The sequence below is a fragment of the Quercus lobata genome, chromosome 9, assembly GCF_001633185.2.
Source record: "Quercus lobata isolate SW786 chromosome 9, ValleyOak3.0 Primary Assembly, whole genome shotgun sequence".
NCBI classification, from domain to species: Eukaryota; Viridiplantae; Streptophyta; class Magnoliopsida; order Fagales; family Fagaceae; genus Quercus; species Quercus lobata.
The window spans coordinates 19,771,939-19,794,951 of record NC_044912.1 but is presented as its reverse complement, the minus strand read 5'-3'; the positions used below and the strand labels follow the sequence as shown (position 1 = coordinate 19,794,951).

The window sequence follows — 23,013 nt, the reverse complement described above, 5'->3', positions numbered from 1 at the left end:
ATTCCTGTCATTATTTGCTTTAGCTATTTTGAAATTTTGAATTTGCTCAAAAGATTGACCAATTATTGTGTCATTGTGAAACCAAGAATATAATATATATATATATATATATGTATGTATGGTAAGAAAATTAATCAGGAGGAAAAAGTAACATGTAGTAAGGCTTGTTTGGTAACATGGGTTTGACCTATATATTTCCTCAATTCTTGTGGGTTAATTGTACAAGTAACGTGTGTAAATTGTAATATGTGTGATCGTACTCTGTAAGAAAAGAATGAAGAGAAAAATTGGAATAAAAAACAAAGTTTTAGACTAGACTAGCTCGCTCGAGCAAGAGGCCCTAATGGAAGCAAATAGGGATGGGTAAATTATAGGGAGTGTATATCAACACTTAATAAGTGCTAATTGGCAAATCAAAAGTCTCTATTGGCACTTAGCCAAGACCACTCGAGAGAGAGAAATTGCTATCTGAATTTAGTGAATTCTGACTTAGTTATATCTTAGAGACAAAGTTGCTAATAACCCTTTAGCAAATTATTGTACAGGAGCCAATAATAGTCTTAAAGATAGCAAATTCATTTGTGTCTCTAAGAGATTAAAGTTTTTTAGAGTCTTTAGTTGTTCAGTGTTCACCGCATAATCCCCAAACATCAATTCCATATTGGGGGGGTGGTGGGTGAGCTATGGCAATTGGGATGTGGTGGGTGAGATTTGGCAATTATGGAATGACAATGAGGATTTCTATTGCTCTCGGCGTCGGCGTGTGCTATTGGTTATAGTGGCTGGTAGGATTTCTTTGAAAAACAAAGATTTTGTCATCTTTCATGCATCATTTACCAAAAACAAATATTCTTTTGTCATTGTCATTGTCATACATCATTTTCCAGCCAAATATGGCTATTTTGGCCATGACCTCTCCCAAGTCCCACCAAGAAGTGAACTACTCTCCGACTAGGCAGTTAGCCAAGCCAACTACCCACGTCTCTAATAACTACCCCAGAGGATAGTTATGGACATCTCTCACTCTCACTCTCACTCTGTTAATGGAAACAATGAATTTGTGGGACAGCTTGGTTGAAGAGGCACTGGCAAAGCTCAAATCTCTGAAACTCGTGCGGCATCTGAGACCCATTCACCTCCCCAGTGACCAACAACCAAAACCCATTGAAAATGAACCTCAAAGCAACTCAATATCAGACCAAGAAGAAGCAGGAAAAGAAGTCTTCCAGATGTTCGATGAAATGCAGCAGTGGGAACGGTCCTCTGTGGAGGTCCACATTGCAGAAGAAACGTTTCAAAGCTGGGTCTGTGAAATTTCCACCACTGGTAAGCTTCTTTTTTTTTCTTCTCTCCAAATGCCTATCTTTATTTGTGGGTGATGTTTGAAATTTGAATATGCTCTGCATATATTGGTTATGTATGCAAATTATAATAGTGAATTGCCAACCAAAAAAAAATAAAAAACAGGGTGATTAACTATTGTGTTAGTAAGTCATTGTAAAACTAAGGGTATTATATATACATGTGTATGTCTGGTGAGAAAATAAGAGTGTGAATTTTAGTGAGGGGGTAGTGAGGGTTGAATGCCAAATGGGTTTGACTTATTTCATTGTCACATGCAAGTATGCAACTCTTGTGAGTCAACGGAGTTCTGTTTTGGCTAGGGTGTAATACTAGAATGCGAATAGGGGAAACTAATGTTCTTGGGGCGTGTCTGGATGGATATATAGGCTGCTAAATGATGCATTGGCAGATGACAAGTAAGGTCGGGTGAGGACAGCAAGGTTAAGTTTGATGTGATGTGAAGTTTGGGCAAATGATATTGAAGAATATGGTGAACAAGAATGCTTAAGTCAGTTATGCATAGCAGTTATAAGCCATTTATTGGAACTTTTTTTCACAATCAGGTGTGTCTTATCTTTTGCTCTCAGCGAGTACCTAGCTATATGGTGTCAATTGGGCATGACAAGATGTCTTAGTTTTAGAAGATCTGCATTATGTCTCCATCACCATCATTTTTTGTCAGGCCAACGCCCTCCAATGAGGATAAGCTTCTTGCATCTATGACCGGACCCAAAATTTTCATCAAAATTAAAGCATGAACCCTTGTCTTGTCTCTCCTTAAGCTCTATACGAGTATGTTTCTTGTTATAATTATTGGTAGGATGTAAGTTTCTAACAGATAGAGGCAAGGCTCCTTATAATCTTTAGCTGAAAGTAGTCAATGCTTTTATTTTTATAAGTAAATTATAAGTGATGTAATTGCTCCAGTTGAAGTAGTCAATGTTACGGATGGTACTTGGCTTCATAGAGACAAGCAAGTCCCTTGTAGCTGATAAAGTGGTTGGTTTAGAGCTTGGACCTCAACACTTACGGTGTTCCTTGAGTCCACTAATGAAACAACCCACTTGATATGATGGTTGTAACCCACCTACACAGTTGAGAAACTTTCTGAACTGGTTTTGGTACTCTCTTTGAACCCGCTTGTTTGAGTTTGGTCATATCATCAAAAAAAATTGTCAATCTCTGTTGGTCCATATCGGGTATACAGACTGAGTGACCAAATAAATAAATTTTCTTCTTTTTTTGGCTAGTTGATACCATAGTTGCGCTTCATCATCAAGGTGATATGCGCTAATGCGGCCAAGGGAATTTATTGTTTCGCAAAATTTTGAAATTCAAAGAATTGTTCCACCTACATGACACAGTATTTTGGAATTCAAAGAATTATTCCACCTCCCAAAGTGACCAAGTAATAAAGTAATATGTTTGAAAGAAAATTCTTTTTATTTTAATTTTTTTTTTAATAAGATTTTTTTTTTTTTTTTTTTTTTTTTAGAAAAAAGGACCTAGAGGAGCCTAAAGACTACAAAAGAATAGAATTACATATAGAGAGACAACAACTATATAAATTCAAGGATGGAACTAGAACTAGTGAATCCCCATTCTCTAGTCCAATCAAATAAAGAGCCACAAAACAAAGCTACCAAAAGGATTCCTGATGTCTTTGTATCCTCAAACATATGATGATTTCATTCCCACCAAATTGTCTACATTAGACACAAACGGAACTAATTTCCAAATGTCTGATGAATGCTTACCAAACCAATTCCTCTAACCAAACAATAGGTCTATGACCTTACCTGGTAGCAGCCATTGAATCCTGAAAGATCTGAATGCAAATCCGGTTGTTGAGGGAGTGGTTGTGGCGTTATGGGAGAAAGGAATGGGCATTATGGTGGAGGGTTATTGAGTTGAAATACGGGTCTTCAGTGTATATTGGTGATTGGGGAGGTTTGGGGCTCGCATGGAGTGGGTTTATGGAAGTATGTTCCTTGAGGATTGGGATAGTTGGCATGTCCTCAGATAGATGTCCGGTGTAGTAATAGAGCTAGATTTTGGCATGATTTGTGGCTTGTCCCTGCCAAGGGTGGCTTTCTTTTCTTGGTGTGTGTCTTAGGGTTGGGTATTGATGACAAACAACTTAAGGAAGAGGAGTATAATTGTTATGGTGAGGTATTTCATGTACCTAATGGAGAGGATATGAACCACCTATTCCTACACTGTTCTGCAGCTTTGGACCTATGGGCATTGATATTTTGATTATTTGGAGTCTATTGGGTGATGCCCTCTATGGTACAGGAAGTGTTAGTGGCATGGAAGGAGGGTTGGTTTGGAGGGGGAAGTATTGGGACAATATGGTGGGTTGTTCCGTTGTGTCTTATTTGGTGCATCTGGTGTGAACAGAATGCTCAATGTTTTGAGGGAGAAGAACTCATTGTGTTTAAATTGAAATATCTCTTTCTAAAGACTTTGTATGAGTGGACTTCTATGACTTCCTCTTTCTCTGTAGATGGGTTTCTTTCTGGATTCCCCGAGTTCTCATTTGTTGCCGATTTTTCTTTTCTTTGTTTTTGCTCTTTTGTTTTTTGAATTGCCTCTTGTATACAGCCTGTATTCTTGGGCTTTCTCCAATTCTCCTTTTTTTGGTTTTCAATGAAATTATTTACTTATCAAATTTATATAATGTATATTATAAAGCTTACCTTAAGAACTAATACTAATCTCTTCTACTCCTAATAGTTAAAGATAAGCTCTGATGATTGTCTACAATTTTATTTGAATAATGACTTGAAGGAAGATAAACTTAAACTAATCTGAAGTCAATTCGAGATCTGCCCATGTGTTGGTCCCTTGCCTCGTGCATCCATGCAGTCCATGAGCCATAACAGATGTAATGTGACTTTTGGGGGAAAGCTATTGAAGAATGTGGTGAACCAGAATGTTTGAATTTAAATTAATTATGCAGAACAATGATGAACCAGTTATTAAAAAAAATTTCATAATCAGAAGTTTCATATATTTTGCTATAACCAAGTACTCTTATGTGTCTATTGGGCATGAAAAGATGTTTTAGCCAGAAGATATGCATATTTCTATCCCGTTACCATTTCTGTTCTCTACTCAGGACTCTATGGACAATCTTGGTGCTAAGACATAGTTGGACCTTGAATATAACTAATACGTAGCATCTTATCATTTTCATTGACATGGATCATTGCAGGAGAAGAAGTAACTGCTAATGAAGAGGAGTCCCATCCTCAGCAGTTCAAAAAGCGAATTTTGTTCTCTGGAAATGATTATTTGGGATTGAGATCACATCCAACCATTAAAAGGGCTGCTTCGAAGGTGTGCTTTATGATATTTCTTTTAAAGAAAAATTTTGTAAGACACTTCTAAAACATTATGAACTTTATTGTAAACCAGGCAGCCCAAGAACATGGAATGGGCCCAAGGGGTTCTGCTCTAGCTTGCGGCTATACTAATTACCATAGGCTACTTGAATCATGCTTGGCAGATCTAAAGAAGAAAGAGGTAAAAATTGTATTACTATAATTCCTTTAGCATTTTATGTGTTTTCTTTCTCCCTCCATCTGTGTTTGTTCTTATATATAGCCATTTCTAAATAAAGCTGACTTGATCACAGCAATAGAACTCAAAAATATAGGAGTATATAAGAACCTCATAAAACATAACTCATAAAACATTGGCATAAACTAGGGAGTTGGAATTCTACATCTATGTTGATTTGGTTGTAGTGGTTATGATTATGTATGGATTTGCGAAATGTAATATGGTTGGTTGAAACCACAGATATCAATAATGTGGTATCCTTGCAGGTTTAATACTTCTGGTTTTGTTCTTATGATAACAATCTGTCATTCATGTTTGACCTTTTCTACTATTTCAACAGAAAAATGATGAATTCTTGTTTAAATTTTTGCTATAGGATTGCCTCCTTTGCCCAACAGGGTATGCAGCCAACATGGCCTTGATGGTATCAATAGGAAGTATTGCCTCCCTCTTGGCTGTAGGTAGTAAACCTTTAGAGGAGGACAGGATTGCCATATTTTCTGATGCCCTGAATCATTCATCAATTATAGATGGTATTTGTCTGGCTGAGCGCCAACAAAGTGTGGAAGTGTTCATTTATCGACATTGTGACATGTCTCACCTTAATGCACTATTGTATGTTGTTACCTTATGTCCTAATTTTTCAGTGTCCCTACGACTGTCAAGCATACTCTACCCAGGACTCATTATTGCAATGCATTTTGTGTTTTGACAGATTGAAATGCAAATGAAGAAGAAAGTTGTTGTAACTGATGGGTTAGTCATGTTATGAGTGTTCCTTTATTTTTTTCATGCTCCAAGTGGCTGAGACAAAAACCAAAAATTGAGAACCAGGAAAACACAGTTAACTGTTTTAATTCTCTGTGAAATTCTAAATTTTCTTGTCTTTTATCGATATATTAAACTTTCAAACAGGCAAAACTTTTATCTTCGATTAGATTGAGAATCATTGTCAACAAAATTATTTTTAGATGATTGATAAAACTTATCAAAACCACAGTAAACGATTTACAGCACAAATTAACAGAATCAAGTAGCTAAGTGGCAAACTAGACCACCTACTTCACATACACATGGAACTAATTATCATGAGAAAACAGAGCAATTTGAAAATAAAAAAACAGTGTTAAAAAAGCCAGAAAGATCACAAGTAGGGAATCTCCACCCTCCAAATACAACAAGCAGTTGCTCTGAATAGTTTTAGTTATCTTCTTTGGCTGCAATCTATACCTGACATTGTTAATATAACTTCTAGCAAATCCTCTTCAGGTAAGAATTTTCCAACATGAATTTTGTGGTCCTTTCTCTCCCAATACTATAAACGGTAGCTGCCAAGTTAGCCTGGCTATGGTGCTTTTGAAATCACCATGAAGCTTATCTGTGGCCCACCAAACTTCAGCATCCTATCATCCCACCATTTTGTCATACAAGCACCTTCTACAAATGGCTGACCAAATCCTTCTAAGAAGGGGTAATAAGAACAAAAAAAGTTCTCTCTAGATTCCATTCTACTCCTGCAGAACTGACACAGTGCGCCTCCATTGAAGCCCCACTTAACCATTCTTTCCTTTGTAGCAATTTGATCTTGAATAATCATCAAATTGATAAAAGCAGACCAATCTTCACCATTTAACGTTTAACTTGCTTCCTTTAGCTCTATGCACTTCCCAAGCATAACCACAACTGAATACCCCATTTGAAGTAGCAGTCCACAAGATTTTATCCCTCCCACCATGAATTCTAACTAGAGCCACCTGAGCTTGAATGAGAATCATATTATCTGATCCATTCCTCAACATTAATATTATTTATGTTTGTCTTCTAAACTTTCTTGTGACTTCATTATTTTGAAAACTAACATTTCAAACATGTGTATGTGCATGTACATTGTTATATTTCATAAATGACTTCAATCTGTTTTTATTGCAGTTTGTTTAGTATGGATGGGGACTTTGCACCAATGGTTGAAATTGTGAAGCTTCGCAAGAAGCATCAGTTTTTGTTGGTTGTTGATGATGTAAGTCATTTTTATGTAGTGATGTTTATGCAATCAAAAGAAGCTGTTTAAGAACCTGTCTTGTGCACATGGTAGTCATCGTTGGATTGAAGTTAACCCTTCAATCTAAAGTCTGTGATTCTGATTTGACAGCTAAGGCATAAAGATTATGGACTAATCTGTTTGTCACAGTTTATTTTCTAAATACAGATCATGTACTACTTTTTAAAGGTTTAGTTTTTCTAAATACAGATATACTTTTACGTAGTTTATTTTTAATCACAATAAGCCAAAGAAAATGAACTCTCCCAAACATAATTTATTACTATTAACTTTTTTTTTTTCCCTTCAACTTGCACTTTGGTTTAGATCATGTATGGCACTAAGAAAAATGGCTTCTTCCTGTTTACCTACTTTAATGCTTTTATATGCTTTGAAAATTAGTGTTACTGTTGTTGAGAGTTCTTTTTAGGCTCATGGAACTTTTGTTTGTGGTGAAAATGGGGGTGGAGTTGCTGAGGAGTTCAATTGTGAAAAAGAGGTTGACATATGCATTGGTACTTTGAGTAAGGCCACAGGCTGCTATGGTGGATTCATAGCATGCAGGTAACTGTTCTAGTGTACTCTTCATCTGTGGTATGATACAAAAGAATAAAAATAAATCAATAGGAGTAGGGCTCATCTAGACAACTCTCAGGAACATATGACTTCTCACTGTATTGGACATAGCATGCAAACTATTTTTCTTATTATTTTCTATAACTAGCCTTAATATAATGAGTTCCTTGAATGTTTTATCTCTTGTATGTGAAAATATGTCTGATTTGGTTATGCTGCTTTCTGAACACTATATGAAAAGCAAAAGTTGGAAGCTAATCATACAATCAAGGGGTCGCTCCTTCATATTTTCCACTCCAATGCCGGTCCCCGATGTTGTAGCCGCCCATGGTAATTCTTAGCATTCTCTTTTGTTGGGGATCATTTATTGAAACAATAAGCTTATATTGAATGTTTAATTAAAATTAAACTTCTTTCTTGTTCATGGTTCTTGCATGGATTAGGATCCTTTATGGTTTTTAGGGTAATGAAGTTCTTAAATTTTTATTATTATTTGACTTTGCAAGTTGGCATCTGTAGAACCGCTGGCAACATTATTGATTTTTCAGAAAACATTAGAAGCCCTATGTGCACTATGGTAACTAAGTAATATGCAGCCCTGGCTAAATAGGGTTGTGTTTGTGTATATCATAATCATGCAACTACTTTTGTAGCCTTCATAATAAAACTAGAGCTACTCTGAACATAAACCTAGTTCTGGATGACATATATTTAGTGTTCTTGTATGTGTGCCTGTTTTTCTTTGTTTATACTTTATATCGATAAATTACCGATTTCCCCCAAAGCTTAAGCTGTTAGAAAATTGTGAATTTAATAATTTTGTCCATTATTTTAACATTTTTTTTTTATTGTCAACTCAGTGATGTAGGGTTAGATCTCTCATATCACTTTGTAGGAGATATCTATAGAACCAACCCTTATGTAACAATTGCAAATACATCATTTTTAAAATACACCTAAATATATTCTAAGCTTTGATGCTTTCATGCTCTCATTCATATTCTCACATTGTGACATAGGTGATAGGACACTACTAGGGTTGACCTTTGAGGGGTTAATTGTGTGTGTATGGTCATTTGATTTTCTGAAGAAAATATTAAATCATATTATGAGTGATCTTTATATGTTACACTCCCTACTAGAAATTTGATTCTTATTTTGCATAAACTATTTATCCACCTTGCCTCCATAGTGAAACACTTTCTTTGTTAACTGCTTGAGTATGACGTGCAGCTGCTGTTACTGTGGCAAAAAAGGAAACATGGTGTAGAAGGGAAATTTGGAAAAGGGTACAAGACTTTCGTGTTCTTACTGGAATCCCCATCTCAAGTCCAATAATATCTCTTATTGTAGGGAGTGAAGAGAAGGCCCTGCTAGCTAGCCAGTTAGTATCTCTCATTATGATTAAGGTCATTGCTAAAGCAACTACTAAATATGTCAATCATTCTGGAACAGGCATTTGTTGACATCTGGTTTCTATGTAATTCCAATCGGACCCCCAGCAGTGCCTCCGAACTCATGCAGGTTTGTTGTGTACTCTTCATTGTACTTTTGTCTCTCTGTAAGTGTGACTGCAATTTTCTAGTTTAGGTTGTGTTTTGGTGACTCAATCTTACAAATTCGCTTTTATTGCTCTCACTCATTAACCAATAGGATTGTGGTTTGATGCTCACCCCCAAAAAAGTGGGATGTGGTTCCCAAGTGTTCACACTTCACACACCTTTATCTGAAAATATTGTTGCTATTATCTCTCCAATTTGGACTAGTAATTTTGGTTGCCACTGACTGAAAACATTGGATTCATGCCTTAGTGCTCTTTACATGCTCTATCATATTCCACGGTATGTAACCCATCTATTCTGCTGACTAGATTTGTCTATGGTTTGCATAAGCTATTGAAAAAGATAAAACATAACTTTGATATCATGTTAGAAAAGTGAGACATAATGTTGATACCATGATAACATGTATGAGAAAATATGATAAAGAAAATAAAGAAAGAAGAGAAAAATTGCAGGAAAATAACTTGGTTCAGCTTTAGAGGGCTAATTCATAGCAAAAAGCCTTTGATGGCTACATCTTTCTATTAAGTTCTATATATTTCAAGAACCTGTTGAAGGGTAATTATAATAGGCTAAATTTTAAGCAAAACCAAGGTTATAATACTTGCACTACAACTAAGCTTAGGATGTAGTCACTGTGCCAAAATGTTAAGAAACTGATTATGTAATATAATTAGTATCTACGTCAAATCAATGTATATAGTGAAAATGCATATACATATAGATATATAAAAGATGAAAAACAATATAGAGTAAAGATATTGAACAACAAATAAAATCAGATCCAATTCATTCATGTTAAAGTTTGGAAGTCAAAAGCAAAGCTATCAATTATGCTCAGATTTGGGTTTCTGTTCTTATTTAATACTTATTCTGGATGAATTGCTTGATGTTTTTATCAAACTCAAGAAGTTATCTTTTTATTCTATTTTAGGCTCAGGGTGACTCTCAGTGCAGTGCACACAATGGAGGATCTGAAGAAGCTCACCACAACACTCTCGCAGTGCATTAATTTCAAAGATGTTGACATTCAAATCTCAAATAAAAAAGCAAAGCTGTAGTGTTTGGATTCTTTTTCTCCCCTCCTGGATTGCATTAATTCATTTCTGCAATATGGATTGGAATGTTTAAAGTTTACTATATTAAAACAGTGATGATTAAGATACTTATGGGCAGCTTAAGCCAGACAATTCCCTTTCTTTTCTTTTAGCCATCACTTTGTTCACTATTCTTGAGTCTTCCTATGCATGTAAAATGATAAAATCTAAAAACTTGGACCATAACTATAAGCTATCCTTAACTTAAACAGACATCAATTTAAGTCTCTGAACATTGGTCATGAAACAATTTGACTCGCAAGGAAACTATTAGTCCACATGTGCCGAGAAGTTAGAAAAAAGTTAGCACCTGGCAATTGTCCTCAGAAACAATTGAAGGTGTTAAAGGAACCCATATAACTTATGATCTGCTGGGGTAAATACATCCATTTGATTAGCTATATAAGTGGACAGAAAAGGAGCAAAAGAATTTTAAAATGTATTACATTACTTCTTTTCCTTGTTCGAAGGGTACAGAACTTTGTTCAAGATTTTTTTTATTTTTTTATAATTGGATTATGTGGCCTCGCCTTGAGAATTTAGTTTACCCGAGGCTCGATTGGTCAATTGGAGCTGATGCGGTAGTCGAATATGTATAAACACTGTTCTGATAGCAAAAAAGTTTGCTTTTTTTATTTTTATTTTTTTATAATGATATATTGTTGATTTTTTAGAAATATAATTTATGATATATTGTTCATTCATTAATTATGATCTACTACGTAATTATGTTTATTTATATTGCACTTAGTTTAAATTGTGTGGAAGAAAAAGATACTAGTCTACACATTTTGGGGAGGAACTTTCCTATAACATTTGATTCTCATACATAACATTCCTAAAAGAGTTGATTCTCATACATCTTTTAGTAATTATCAAATTATAAATGGTCATGGTTTATTATTCTCATACCATAAAATAAAACAATTTGCGATTTCATACATATTCTCGACCTATGCGGACCTAGAGACTGCACTTATTGAATATTGCCAATAAAAGTCTGCATCAGTTACTCTATTTTTGCATGGTGAAGAAAAAGTGCAACCTAAAGTCCTACACTTCCTAATCACTTCCTTAAAGGTGGAAATAGATCCTTACCGATTAACCCTTTTACAAAGGAAAAATTGAAAAGAATTGTAAAATTTTTGGTGAGTTACAATCAAGCATCGTCTATGTCTCCATGCAGGAGTGTTTTAAATTTCAAATATTCTCACTTCCATGATGATTGCATTTAATCATTCCTTGGAATTGATGAACAAATTAATCATCTTTAAGCAATTAATGTTTTATTAGTTATTACATGATTACATTTTCAGTCAGCAAGGAAAAGAATTAGGTAGAATAGCTTATCTATATTTTGGATTTGACAATGAGAATTAGAATGATTGGCTACAGTTGAAGAAAAATATCAACAAAGGAGATCCTGGGAACCTGTGCAGCACCATGAGATCGAGCAACACGATTGATTTTTCATGCATACTTGAGTGCCTTTGAGAATCCTTTGACATGACGTAGGGGATGAACTTGAAGTATACCTACATTGGCACAGCATATCACCATTTTCTTACAAAAGTACACAAGCAATAAATATAAAGAGAAAAAAAAAAAGGTGAAATGCAGAGTTTAATGCAATGTGTTTTTTTAATGCTTTATTATCCATGATAATGATAATGAATAATCCTTAATCCTCCCTCCAAAGCCAATATTGAGGGAAACAAGAGAGGTGAATTCTTATTATTTGGGACTGTTATTTGTGAAGCCATTTGGAGAGCTAGAAACCAAGCCATCTTTGAAGGCCAAGAAACTAATCCTCTTGAGCTTTGCCAGAAAGTTGATAAGACCATAGTTGAGCACAGAAGGTCCATGGTAGTCCGTTTGGGCTTCCAATTGCCGAAACCAGTACAAGGGTGGAAGAAACCCCCTAGAGATTCAATCAAGACAAATGTTGATGCTGCTTTCAAGGATGGTAGCTCCTCCATTGCAGTTGTTGCTAGAGATTGGAGAGGGGAAGTGGTTTTTGCTTGTGCTAAGAGAGTATATACCAACCTCCCTCTCCAGACAGAGGCAGAAGCCATTAAATGGGCCTTAAGCTTAGCAAAAAGACTTGCAGCAGCTATAATGGTGGAGAGTGACTCCAAAGACTGTGTTAACGTACTAGCACCTTCTTGCAAAAATGCTCCCTGGAGAATTAGAGGTATTTGCAATGAAATTCTCAACCTGATTTCGCTTATCCCTGGCTGTCATGTTAGCTGGATCCCTAGGGGAGCAAACAAAGCTGCTCACTCTCTAGCTAAGTGGTCATTTTTGAACAATGTTTTTGGGTCCTTTGATGTTGGTTTTGGCCCTCCCTGTTTTGAGCTTATCATTAAGGATGAGGCTCTTGTTTCCTAATTGTTTTTTCTGTCTTTGTTTTGTGAATAAAATTCTTGTTCATGAAAAAAAAGAAAAAAGAATAACTGAGATAGGAAAAATTCAAATTGAAATAATTTCATAAAATTTTGGATTTTAATTGAAATTTTTAAAAATTTATAACCTAATTTGAAATATGGCTAAAATTAGAGTTGTAACGAGCTGAGCGAGTAATAAAGGTTTGAGCTCAGCTCAACATAAAAGTATAATGTTCAAACTCAGTTTGAGCTCGAACCAAGCTTGCAAATAATATTCAAGTTGGAGCTCGTAAGAAAGTTGAAAAGCTTAAGCTCGGCTAAATTCGTTACTCAAACCGAACTCGAGCTAAATATCAAGCTCAAACTCGAGTTTAATATCATGATTTTGAGCTTGAGTTCCAACACAAATACATTGTCAAGCTTATTTAATTTAGACAAATGATTCCAACACCCAATTAATAAGTCTCAGTAAGATATGAGTTTATTTATCAAGTACATATGAAGCTTATTACCAAGCTCGAATTTATTTATTTATTTTTTAATCGAACCCTATTGTTTACAAACCTATCCATGAACATTTTTTTTCTTTTTGTTTTTTTTGCTTGGGCTTGGCTCGCTTGTTAAACAAACCTAAAACAAAGACTTGAACTTGGCTTATTTTTAAACAAATAAAACTTAAACGGACTTTTTATATGAAAATGTTTTTATTTATAATAATAATAATTGATTTAGAATATGTATGACATTCTTCCTCATGTTTAGTAGCTTTGACAACAATTGACAAAAAAGCCATAAAAAATTAAATATTTGTGAATTCACTAAAATTAGTCATAACCATTTAGATTTCCTAGCTTTTTTTGTGATATATAAACACACACACACACACACACACACACACACACACACACAAAATCAACATTGTAGTATTTATTGATTACTAATATGATAAATAAATATTTTTTATATTAATTATTTTAAGTGGTTCATTAATTATTTAAGTATAATGAAGTTTTGATGTTAGCTTTCTCAGATTTATATGAGAAAAAAAATTATTAGAAATACGGTATTCTTGCTCAAATTTAGTTACTTTTGCAACAACGGAACCAAAGTCCAACAAAAGAAAAAAAAATTAAAATAATACACAATCAAGAATGTGTGTGTATATATATATATATATATATATACTAGTATTATGCCCATGCGATGCACAGTTTAATCAAGAATCATGTGTAACTTCAAGAAATATTTTTGAGAAATACTAAGAGTTAAGACCTTGGCAATAAGTTTGCATTGATAATTGAAAATAGCTTCATTAGCATTGAGATGTCATAAGAATTAAAAAATAATACCTTTTTGTGAGTTGATCTAAAAAAAAAAAAAAACCTTTTTGTGAGGTTTGCACATTCTCCTAGGTTATAACTTCAAGGTGTTTAAAACTTTAATGGATCATGCCATATCTTGACCAATATCCTTTTTTAACCCTATACCTTCAATAAATCTCATTTTAGCAATTATTTTCTTATCCAATTCCGGTGTATATTTCAATTGATCCAAACTTGCTAAGCCAACTACACCTTAATTTTTGAGATTTTTATCTTTCTTGAGAATCCTTTGTTGTGATCATATCCCAATAGATTATCGTTGATGAAGATCTAGTTAATTAAGTTCCAACAATTCAAGCTTATTGTAAATAATCACTTTCAAAATTCTAATAACATGAATACTTCCATTTTTTTCTCCTTAGAAAATTTAGGTGAAAGAATAAAGAATACATACCAAAAGTAATGAGGATTGATCATACTTACCAATTATGGAATAAAAATCTTTATGATACATGAAAATAGCATCCATGACTCCACAAATGAGTACGTGCCTCCCTCCATGGCCAAATAGAGATGGTCAAAATAACTAAGCTTTTCAAAGTTCCCTTCAAAATCTATAGCTTTAAAGAGTTCCAATATAGTTAGTTGTAGTATAAATAATATGATGTATTTTATGAACATAATGAAACAAAAAAGGAGAAAAAAAATTACAGGATAGAGTTAAATAACCTTGGAGAGGAAATAGAACCTGTAGCTTTCATTATAGGCATCCTTAAAATATATACCAAAAAAAATAAAATAAATAACAATACAAAAAATATAACCTTCATGAACAGTCCGAATGAGAAGTTTGAGGGAGGCAGAGCAAAAATATTTATAATTTTTTTTTCCTGATTGATTTTTATTCCCTATGATCTAATCGCAAGTTTTAGATATACTTGAAGGTAAGCAAAAATTGCAGCAATTTTTTTTAGATAGACAGAAAATCTTAATTGTTCTTATCAACTTTTCCTCTACTAATCTTTGGACAAATACAAAATTTTACTTTTTCTTATCAACTTTCCTCTATTTAGCTTAATATTGATATCAACATTTTTTTTCCTTAACTTTATGAATAATTGTAACACGGTGGGAAAGATTAATTATTAAGAGTTTGAGTTTGAGACAAAGAGTTTAATTAGAATTAAGGATTTCAATCTTTGTATATCTCCATATAAACCACAACATATAAAGCACTTCAATTATAACATACGGATTCAATGAAACAACACACGTTCATAATTCAAGATTGAAATCTATTCAATCACACGTATTCGTCCAGCCAAAAACAAAAACAACTGGCAATGTTATAATAAAGCTTTAATAAAACATCGATTCTACACGTCCCTTGATTGGCAATGTTATAGATTTCAATCTATTCTATAATTATGGTTTGACAATGTTGGATTCTTATCCACCTAGAAATTATAGTTGAAGAAAACTTTTTTTTTTTTTTCCTTAAAATCTAAAAATCTAAGAAAATTTCTCCAATTTGGTGTCGCCACTTGGCGCAACCATGGCGTCTAAGCCCAACTTTTATTATATATAATATAATATGATATGGATTGGGTTCAAGTTACACTTATTATAACTCTAAGTAATGAAACCAATCAATATTTTTTTAATTGAATGTGAATTTTGACAAATCGACCGTTGGATTACATTATCTTTATATATTCTCCATGCTTGCAAAATTTCAATGGTAATCAAAGATCAATATTCATGTTATCTATCAATTGTATAAATTTGAGTTTTTGTAGTTTAAAATAATATATAAAAGATGAGTTTATGGATCGAATGGTAAATAACATCAGATTGGTATAAACTTTGGCATGCATGTTTAGAACACACAGAACATGTAATCCAACGGTGAAATTTAGAAAATATAAATTCATTAACAAGTAGTTGGGTGGTGTAATATTCAAGTTTTATATATATATATATATATATATATACACATACATATGGAAACAACATTGTAGCATTGTTCTATGTAATTGAAAAGATTACTTATATGATAAATACATATATTTTTTATATTAATTATTTAAAGTGGTTCATTAATTATTTAAGTATATTGAAATTTTGATGCCAATTTTTTAAATTTATATGAGAAACAATTGATTAGAAATATGATATTCTTTGTCAAATTTACTTACTTTTGCAATAGTGGAAACAAAGTCCAAAAAGATAAATAAATAAATTTAATAACAATTTTTGAATTATATCTGTATTTTTATTTATCAAAATGATATTTGCATTTTTTTTAGTAGGCATGAAACAAGTCTATCTATATTAGTCACAATATCATACAATTTTCAAATTTGTAAACACATATAGTATGATCAAATTATTACAAAATTCTTATTGTCTTTTATTTTGTCTATAAAATAAAACAATAAAGATTAAAAAATTTTACAAGTAAAATTATTAAAATATTAGAGAAAACTAAAAAAATGCACTGCACATCACGCGAGAATTAGGCTAGTGAAAAAGTAAAAATGAAAGCTATAATTTGGGCAGTGTACTTACATTTGCTATGAAGAAAGGAATCTCATAATTGAGCAACGAGAGCTCATTCAGTTATTTAAAATATAAAATTCTTTCTCTTTTGGCTAACTAGTTGTAATTTCCTTTGGGTATACCAAATTTAGGGAGCTCAATAGCTTGAACCTAATAACTTAGGTCGATTTCTTGATCAACAAGAAACCTAATCAAATGGCTTGATATAGATAATTTATATAACACCCCTTCAAAATAAACAATTCACTTTTTCCAATAAACCTTAATAACACGATTTTGAAGCTAATATCTCAAAGTAATCCAATCTCCACTCTTCAAAAAATGAGCACCTTAAAACCAACTTTGTAGCCCAACTTTGTAGTGATAAAATTTACAAGAGTCAAAAGTCAAAGCTCAATAAAAGGATATGTCTTGTTCTTGGTTTATTTGGCTTAGTTAAATGTTCGGTTAAGGAGAGTCAAAAGTCAAAGCTCAATAAAAGGATATGTCTTGTTCTTGGTTTATTTGGCTTAGTTAAATGTTCGGTTAAGGAGTTAAGGACAACATAATGCCATAAGTTTGGACTTGGTTGAGAAATATTCAGTGCTTTAAAATAAAAAAAATGGAAACCAAATCAAGTAACTCTTGCATTTGAATGGAAACCAAATTAACTAACTCTTGCATTTGAAGCCTAAACAGTACAAGATTTTCCCACCAAGTATCAAACCTCCCTTTTGATAAGAGAAATTCTCAAAGAAAACCCATTCAGCAAACCATGAGACAAGTCCAGAATAAGCAAGCTTTGATGTCATCTTGGGATAGCAAAAGTTGATGATGATCAAATACTGCCATGCTTTAGAAACAAGAACCCTTCCGAGTAACTTGCTGTGAATGTGGTACGAACCCTTCCGGGTAATTTGCTGACAATTTCAACCTTCGTGCTCTATGCAGACTTTTTCTAGATTGATTTTTCTCATATACATAGACAGAGTAATAAAGCAGCACACCTATCATGTACACAGACAGAGTAATAAACCAGCACACCTACTAGCTAAACATGCCTTAGGGATTGTTAATTTCTCTGCATGGATTAAGAATCAATCCTTATTTTTAAGAAAAGGCTCTTCTCTAGCTAGGATGCAGTATCTTCTTCGCACCATTAATAAAGTTTTCAATCTTCCCATTTAAAAAAAAAAAAAAAAAAAAAACTCTCGTTCTCTTATTCATTAAATAAAATCTGCAAAATTTTATTAGTTTAATTAAGTTAGATCTTACTTCTTAGCTTTTTTTTTTTTTTCGGTATTATGTATAATGGCCGGTCGGACTACACGTATGTACTGCACATCAGTTTTGTTAAGTGTGTCATGGTATGGCAACGTGCTTTTGTGGCGATATATATATATATATATATATATATATAAACGTTTTGACTAAAATTAATTCCTATTAATGTGTGAAAGTAGTTCGCTGGCGAAGGCAAGAATTATTGTTGGGGTCAAGTTGTAACGTTAATATATATATCAAGACAACCTCACACATACATTAATATATATATATATATACACGCTTTTTTATTATATACATATATATATATATATACACACATTTTTTTATTTGATAAGTTATATATATACAGACTCAAAAAAGAAAAAACATAGTATTTTCAATTAAAATTATTTTTGATGGCGATCTTTCATAAAATGAAATTCATTTTTTCCGTTTTCATAGTGAAATTCTTAAAAAGTTTCATTTTAAATACAAATTATCAATTTTTATACTAAAGTAAGTAAAAAATCTCTCAATTAAACTAATGAAATTTTCAAAAACATGAAAGCTCCAAAACTTTGAGAAATAAATTAGACTCCAAACATATTAAAAGCTACCTTACTCTAACTCATTATGTGGAAACTAAAGACACATTTCATGTGTAGTTTTAGTGACAAATTTTTTTTAATGAGTCAATGACTTGTTAATCACCACATAACGAGTTGAAAAATATAGATTCAAACATGTTTAATACCACACTTTATCAAATATTATATATAAGAGCATATTTTACAATAAAAAATAGAATTGTGAAAAATAAAATTATATCTCTATAACTATTAGACCAATTTTTTTTTAAGAGCATTATTGGACTAATTCAAATATTTGGGGAGGTCAACTCTTATTTTTTGTAGACTAAATTTTGAAAACATTAAAATAATTGTATATATATTTAAAAAAATTTCAAAATTTTGGAGGGCATGGCCCACACCCTTATACATTCCTCCGCCCCTGAGTAAGAGCAATAGAGCATGTCCTTTACATGAAGGGGCCGCCGGGGGGTGGGGGAAGTGCCCCTGAACTCTCAAAATTTTCACTAATAATATTAGTATATTGAAATAAAATGTCTTATTTTGCCCTTGACACAAAGGACAACGAACTTTTCTATTTATTGTGTTGTACATGAACTACTTGTCTAACTTTCTTTCAATTCACGGCAACCTTTTTACACCTAATACTAATAGACTTACACTCCTACTACAACTCTTATACTAATTGGTCCCACCTAGTAATGATTAAATAAATAAATAAAACAACCCACTACAAGAGATGGTATTGTGTGTTTTCGTTGCATGTTTCTTCACTCTCACATAAGGGTAGACCCCACACACGAGATGATATTGTCTGTTTCCATTGCATGCTTCTTCACCCTCACATGAGGGTAAAGAAGTATGCAACGGAAACACACAGAAGTTTCTCCCACTACATGGAACAGGAGTCAGAATTCAGAAGCTTAAACCTAATAGAATTTTGAAATATATAATATAATATAATATAATATAAACAAACTACTTTCAAGCATGCTTGACTCTTAATACTTTTACTTTGATTTATTTATTTATTTGAATAATTAAATTATATGTTTAAACTGTTTGTAATTAGATAGATCTCTTCATTTGATTATTCTTAACCATGAATTTATAATTCAAATTATATGTTTAAACTATTTGTATTTAGATTGATCTCTAGATTTGATTATTCTTAAAAATAAATTGATAATTATTTTTAAATAAATTGATAATTATTTTTCTTTATTTTAATGATATGACATATATATTTGTAGTTAATTGAGATTATGGAGAATTCTGATCATAATAATGAGTCCAGGTCAATTCCTAAACGAACTTGTATCGAAGTAGATTCTATATGACAATTGCATTAGCATATAATTGTTTATTTATTTTGTTATTAATATTAATTAATTTTTTACTTTCAATCTTGTCCCTCGACCTAAATTCCTGCCCCGTCACTTTTTACATGCAAAAGTTAAAGATTTAACAAAATATCATGTTGTCTTACACTTCATTTTTTGTTTTTTTAATCTTTATATAACGTCTTACACTCCCTTGACACTCTTCAAATATATCATGTGTCAAATGTAGACATTCTAAAAAATTATTGACACCTAATATTAATTAAAGTATGGACATCATGTGTGTATAATTCCAATGTAAAACAATAATTTTCCTTTTTACATTAGATAAATTATTTAATAAATCTGGGGATAGATTGTATTATCAAACTTGATACATTTTTCTTCTATAGCCCCCAAAACACAAACTAAAAATCAAAATTGTAGGTGCCCAATTTGTTACGATCCCAAGACAGTATTGGGCTCGTACGAAAAGAGGCCCTCACAATATCATTTGTAGAGAGTGGGTTTCAAAGGTATGATCTTGGGCATAGATGAGCTGTTTAGTAGTAGTTCCTACGGGAAATACTGCATGGGCGAGCTTGGTTTCCCTAGCTAAACCCCTTTTCTTTTTTAGCAAGAGTTGTGTGTCCCCCCAGAGCTTTATTTTTTTCTCCTTTTATACTGGTGTTCCATCCCCCTTTTTTGCGTCCACGTGTTGATTTTACTTTTGGGGTGCAGGCCTGTCCAGTCGACCCATACCTAGAGTGGTTGGGAGTTACTGGAAAAGCGCATGGGCATGGGCATGGGCTTGTCAGACGCCGAATTCCGTATTACTGTGTTGACTGCTTTTTCCCTGGCCCTGGCCCTGCCCCTACACTCAGTTTGCTCCTTTCTTTGGGCGTTTAGTGAAGTGCCGAGCAGGAGGTCGTCCTCAGCAATGGCTCTCCTCAGCTTGGGCCGCGGATCTTAAGATAAACTGGGCCTGGGCCGGGGCCACACTTTCTTTGGCCCCACAAAAATGATCACAAAAATTAGCCCTACATTATCCATTTTGATAGATCTAATGATTTTTACTTATTAATTTTCATAAATATTTTTCAACGAGATTATATTATGTTATAATTGATTTAAACATATAGTTGTATTGAATTCAACCGTATAGTTGTGTAATGAACAATTTGTTTGAGAAACAAACTAACAGTTAAACACACACACTTAATTACACTCTCTCACCAAGCTCAAACACATTATTTACCCAAAGTACCACTACAAAATGGCCTAACTCTTATAGTAATAGAGTGGGTTTTAAGCGATGGGAAAGAGTTGTTGCATTGATATAGTAAAAGTAGCATTATTTTTAGAAGAAGAAAAAAGAGTTGTTGCATTGATAACTTCAATTATCTTTGGAACAACATGGTTAAATTTAGTGATAGAACCTAAGTTATTATATCTTTTTTTTTTTTTTTTTTTTTTTTTTTTTTCTCACAAATTAGTCTAGAGGCCACTATTTTTGTGCAACTTATTATAGTGGTAGGTCATGAGTGGTGAAAATAAAAACAATGTTAGTGATGAGTTCATGTGAAAGTTATTATTCCCTACTCAATCAGCCACCAAAACAAATTGTACAAGAGTTGAGTTCCTAGCAAAGTTATTTGAGTGATGTTGGAAATACCACAAAATTTATATATATATATATATATATATATATATATTATAAACATATGTGTCACCAATCATAATAAATTAATTGAAAACATTCATTAGATTATGAAATCTACAAATATAACATTCATTGCTACATAGGTATGTAAGTATTTTATAATAAAATTTATACTAGTTTTAGTATTTTCCAAATGGTTTATCTTAATCTCCCCCCACACTCCCAAGTCCCACCAAGGAGTGAACTACTCAACTATACTTCTACTTGGCAGTTTGGGGTGTTCATGACATAGTTTTTTTTAACCTAACTTGATCTTCTCAGATTAATTTCTCCTAACCAACCCAACCCATTACTAGTATAGAAACAAACCCAATCTTGCCCACATGGGTAGGATTAGATTGGATTGGATTGATGAGTTGTGTTTATATGTTTTAGGATAAAGTTTAGCTACAAAATTGGTTGTAACTTAAAACTATAAACTTATTCAATATCATTTTATTAGAGATGAATTTTGACAAATTCACCGTTGTATTATATCTTTTTCTTATACCCTCCATGCTCGCAAAATTTCTAGAAAATTAATGATCAATAACTATGTCATCAATAAATTGTTTAAATTGCAAGTTTTTGTAGTTTAAAATTATGCACAAAATATAAACTTATAGATCATATAATAAATAATATTCGATTGACATAAAATTTGATATGTGTATTAAGAGAGTAAAAAACATGAAATTCAACGGTTAAATTTTCAAAATATGTAGTAATTTTTATTTTATTGAGTAAGCTTGTAGCCTAAGGCTACAACTAATTTTGTGGCTAAATTTTGTCATATATTTTATAGCTTATAAAAAATTGGGTGTGCATCAACTCTTTAAGCAATTTTTTTAATAAGTTATTAAAATTCACACAATTTCCTAAATGGTATTTCAAAATTTCAAATTCATCAAAACTAATTTTCAAAACCTTAATATTTGTTCCACATGTTTGTACTCACAATCTTAGAGCATTCACATTTCAAAATTCTATCATATCTTATTTTACCATTCCAAAAAGCTTCTTTATTAATTATACCATACTATTTTATAATACTTTCAGTATCCTAATTTTTATTTTACAATACAACACATTAAAATAATATATCCCAAAATCCAAATAAAAGCAAAAACCCAAAACCCCAATGAGAGAGAGAGAAAGAGGAATTGATAAAGTAAGTGAATAAAATATTAGTTTTTTTTTTTTTTTAGAATTGAGCTACAGTGCAATTCTACCTTTAAAATTGCACTGTAGCACTATTACAAATGTTTTTGCAATAGTTGGTTTTTACAAGTCTAGATGTGTAGGGGGTTTTGGACTTTTATGCTAAAATTTCCCTATATATAGCATACGTCATTCCCAATATGAATGCTCTTACAAATTGTGTTTTTAAAACACTTTTATAATTTTGAAATCATGTTTATTTTGAAAACACGATTTTAACTAAGGTCACACATACACTCTGTCCACATCAAGAAAAAGTATTTCATATCAAATAATACTACGTAAGTGATATTAAAATCTAATAAATGAGAGATATATAGATAAAAATAAATACCCGGTAACACATATTTTTCATTTATAGTGGAATAGTATTTTAACAACACTACCACGATATACTACATTTATTAGTGGAATAGTATTTTAAGACCACCACCACGATATCATTTGACACAAAATCCTTCTCCCACTTGTAATA

At 32.4% G+C, this 23,013-nt stretch overlaps 1 protein-coding gene across 1 annotated transcript; it reads left to right on the top strand.

The window, feature by feature from the left end:
* The first annotated feature begins 345 nt into the window (after nt 1-345).
* LOC115959070 (8-amino-7-oxononanoate synthase-like) lies at nt 346-10,289 on the top strand. Its single transcript, XM_031077368.1, has 11 exons — nt 346-1,326; nt 4,565-4,689; nt 4,768-4,875; nt 5,291-5,560; nt 5,648-5,670; nt 6,844-6,931; nt 7,383-7,516; nt 7,770-7,858; nt 8,762-8,912; nt 8,984-9,052; nt 10,025-10,289. The coding sequence occupies exons 1-11, from the start codon at nt 1,044-1,046 to the stop codon at nt 10,149-10,151; spliced, it is 1,467 nt and encodes a 488-aa protein (XP_030933228.1). The 5' UTR covers nt 346-1,043; the 3' UTR covers nt 10,152-10,289.
* The last annotated feature ends 12,724 nt before the right edge of the window (nt 10,290-23,013 follow it).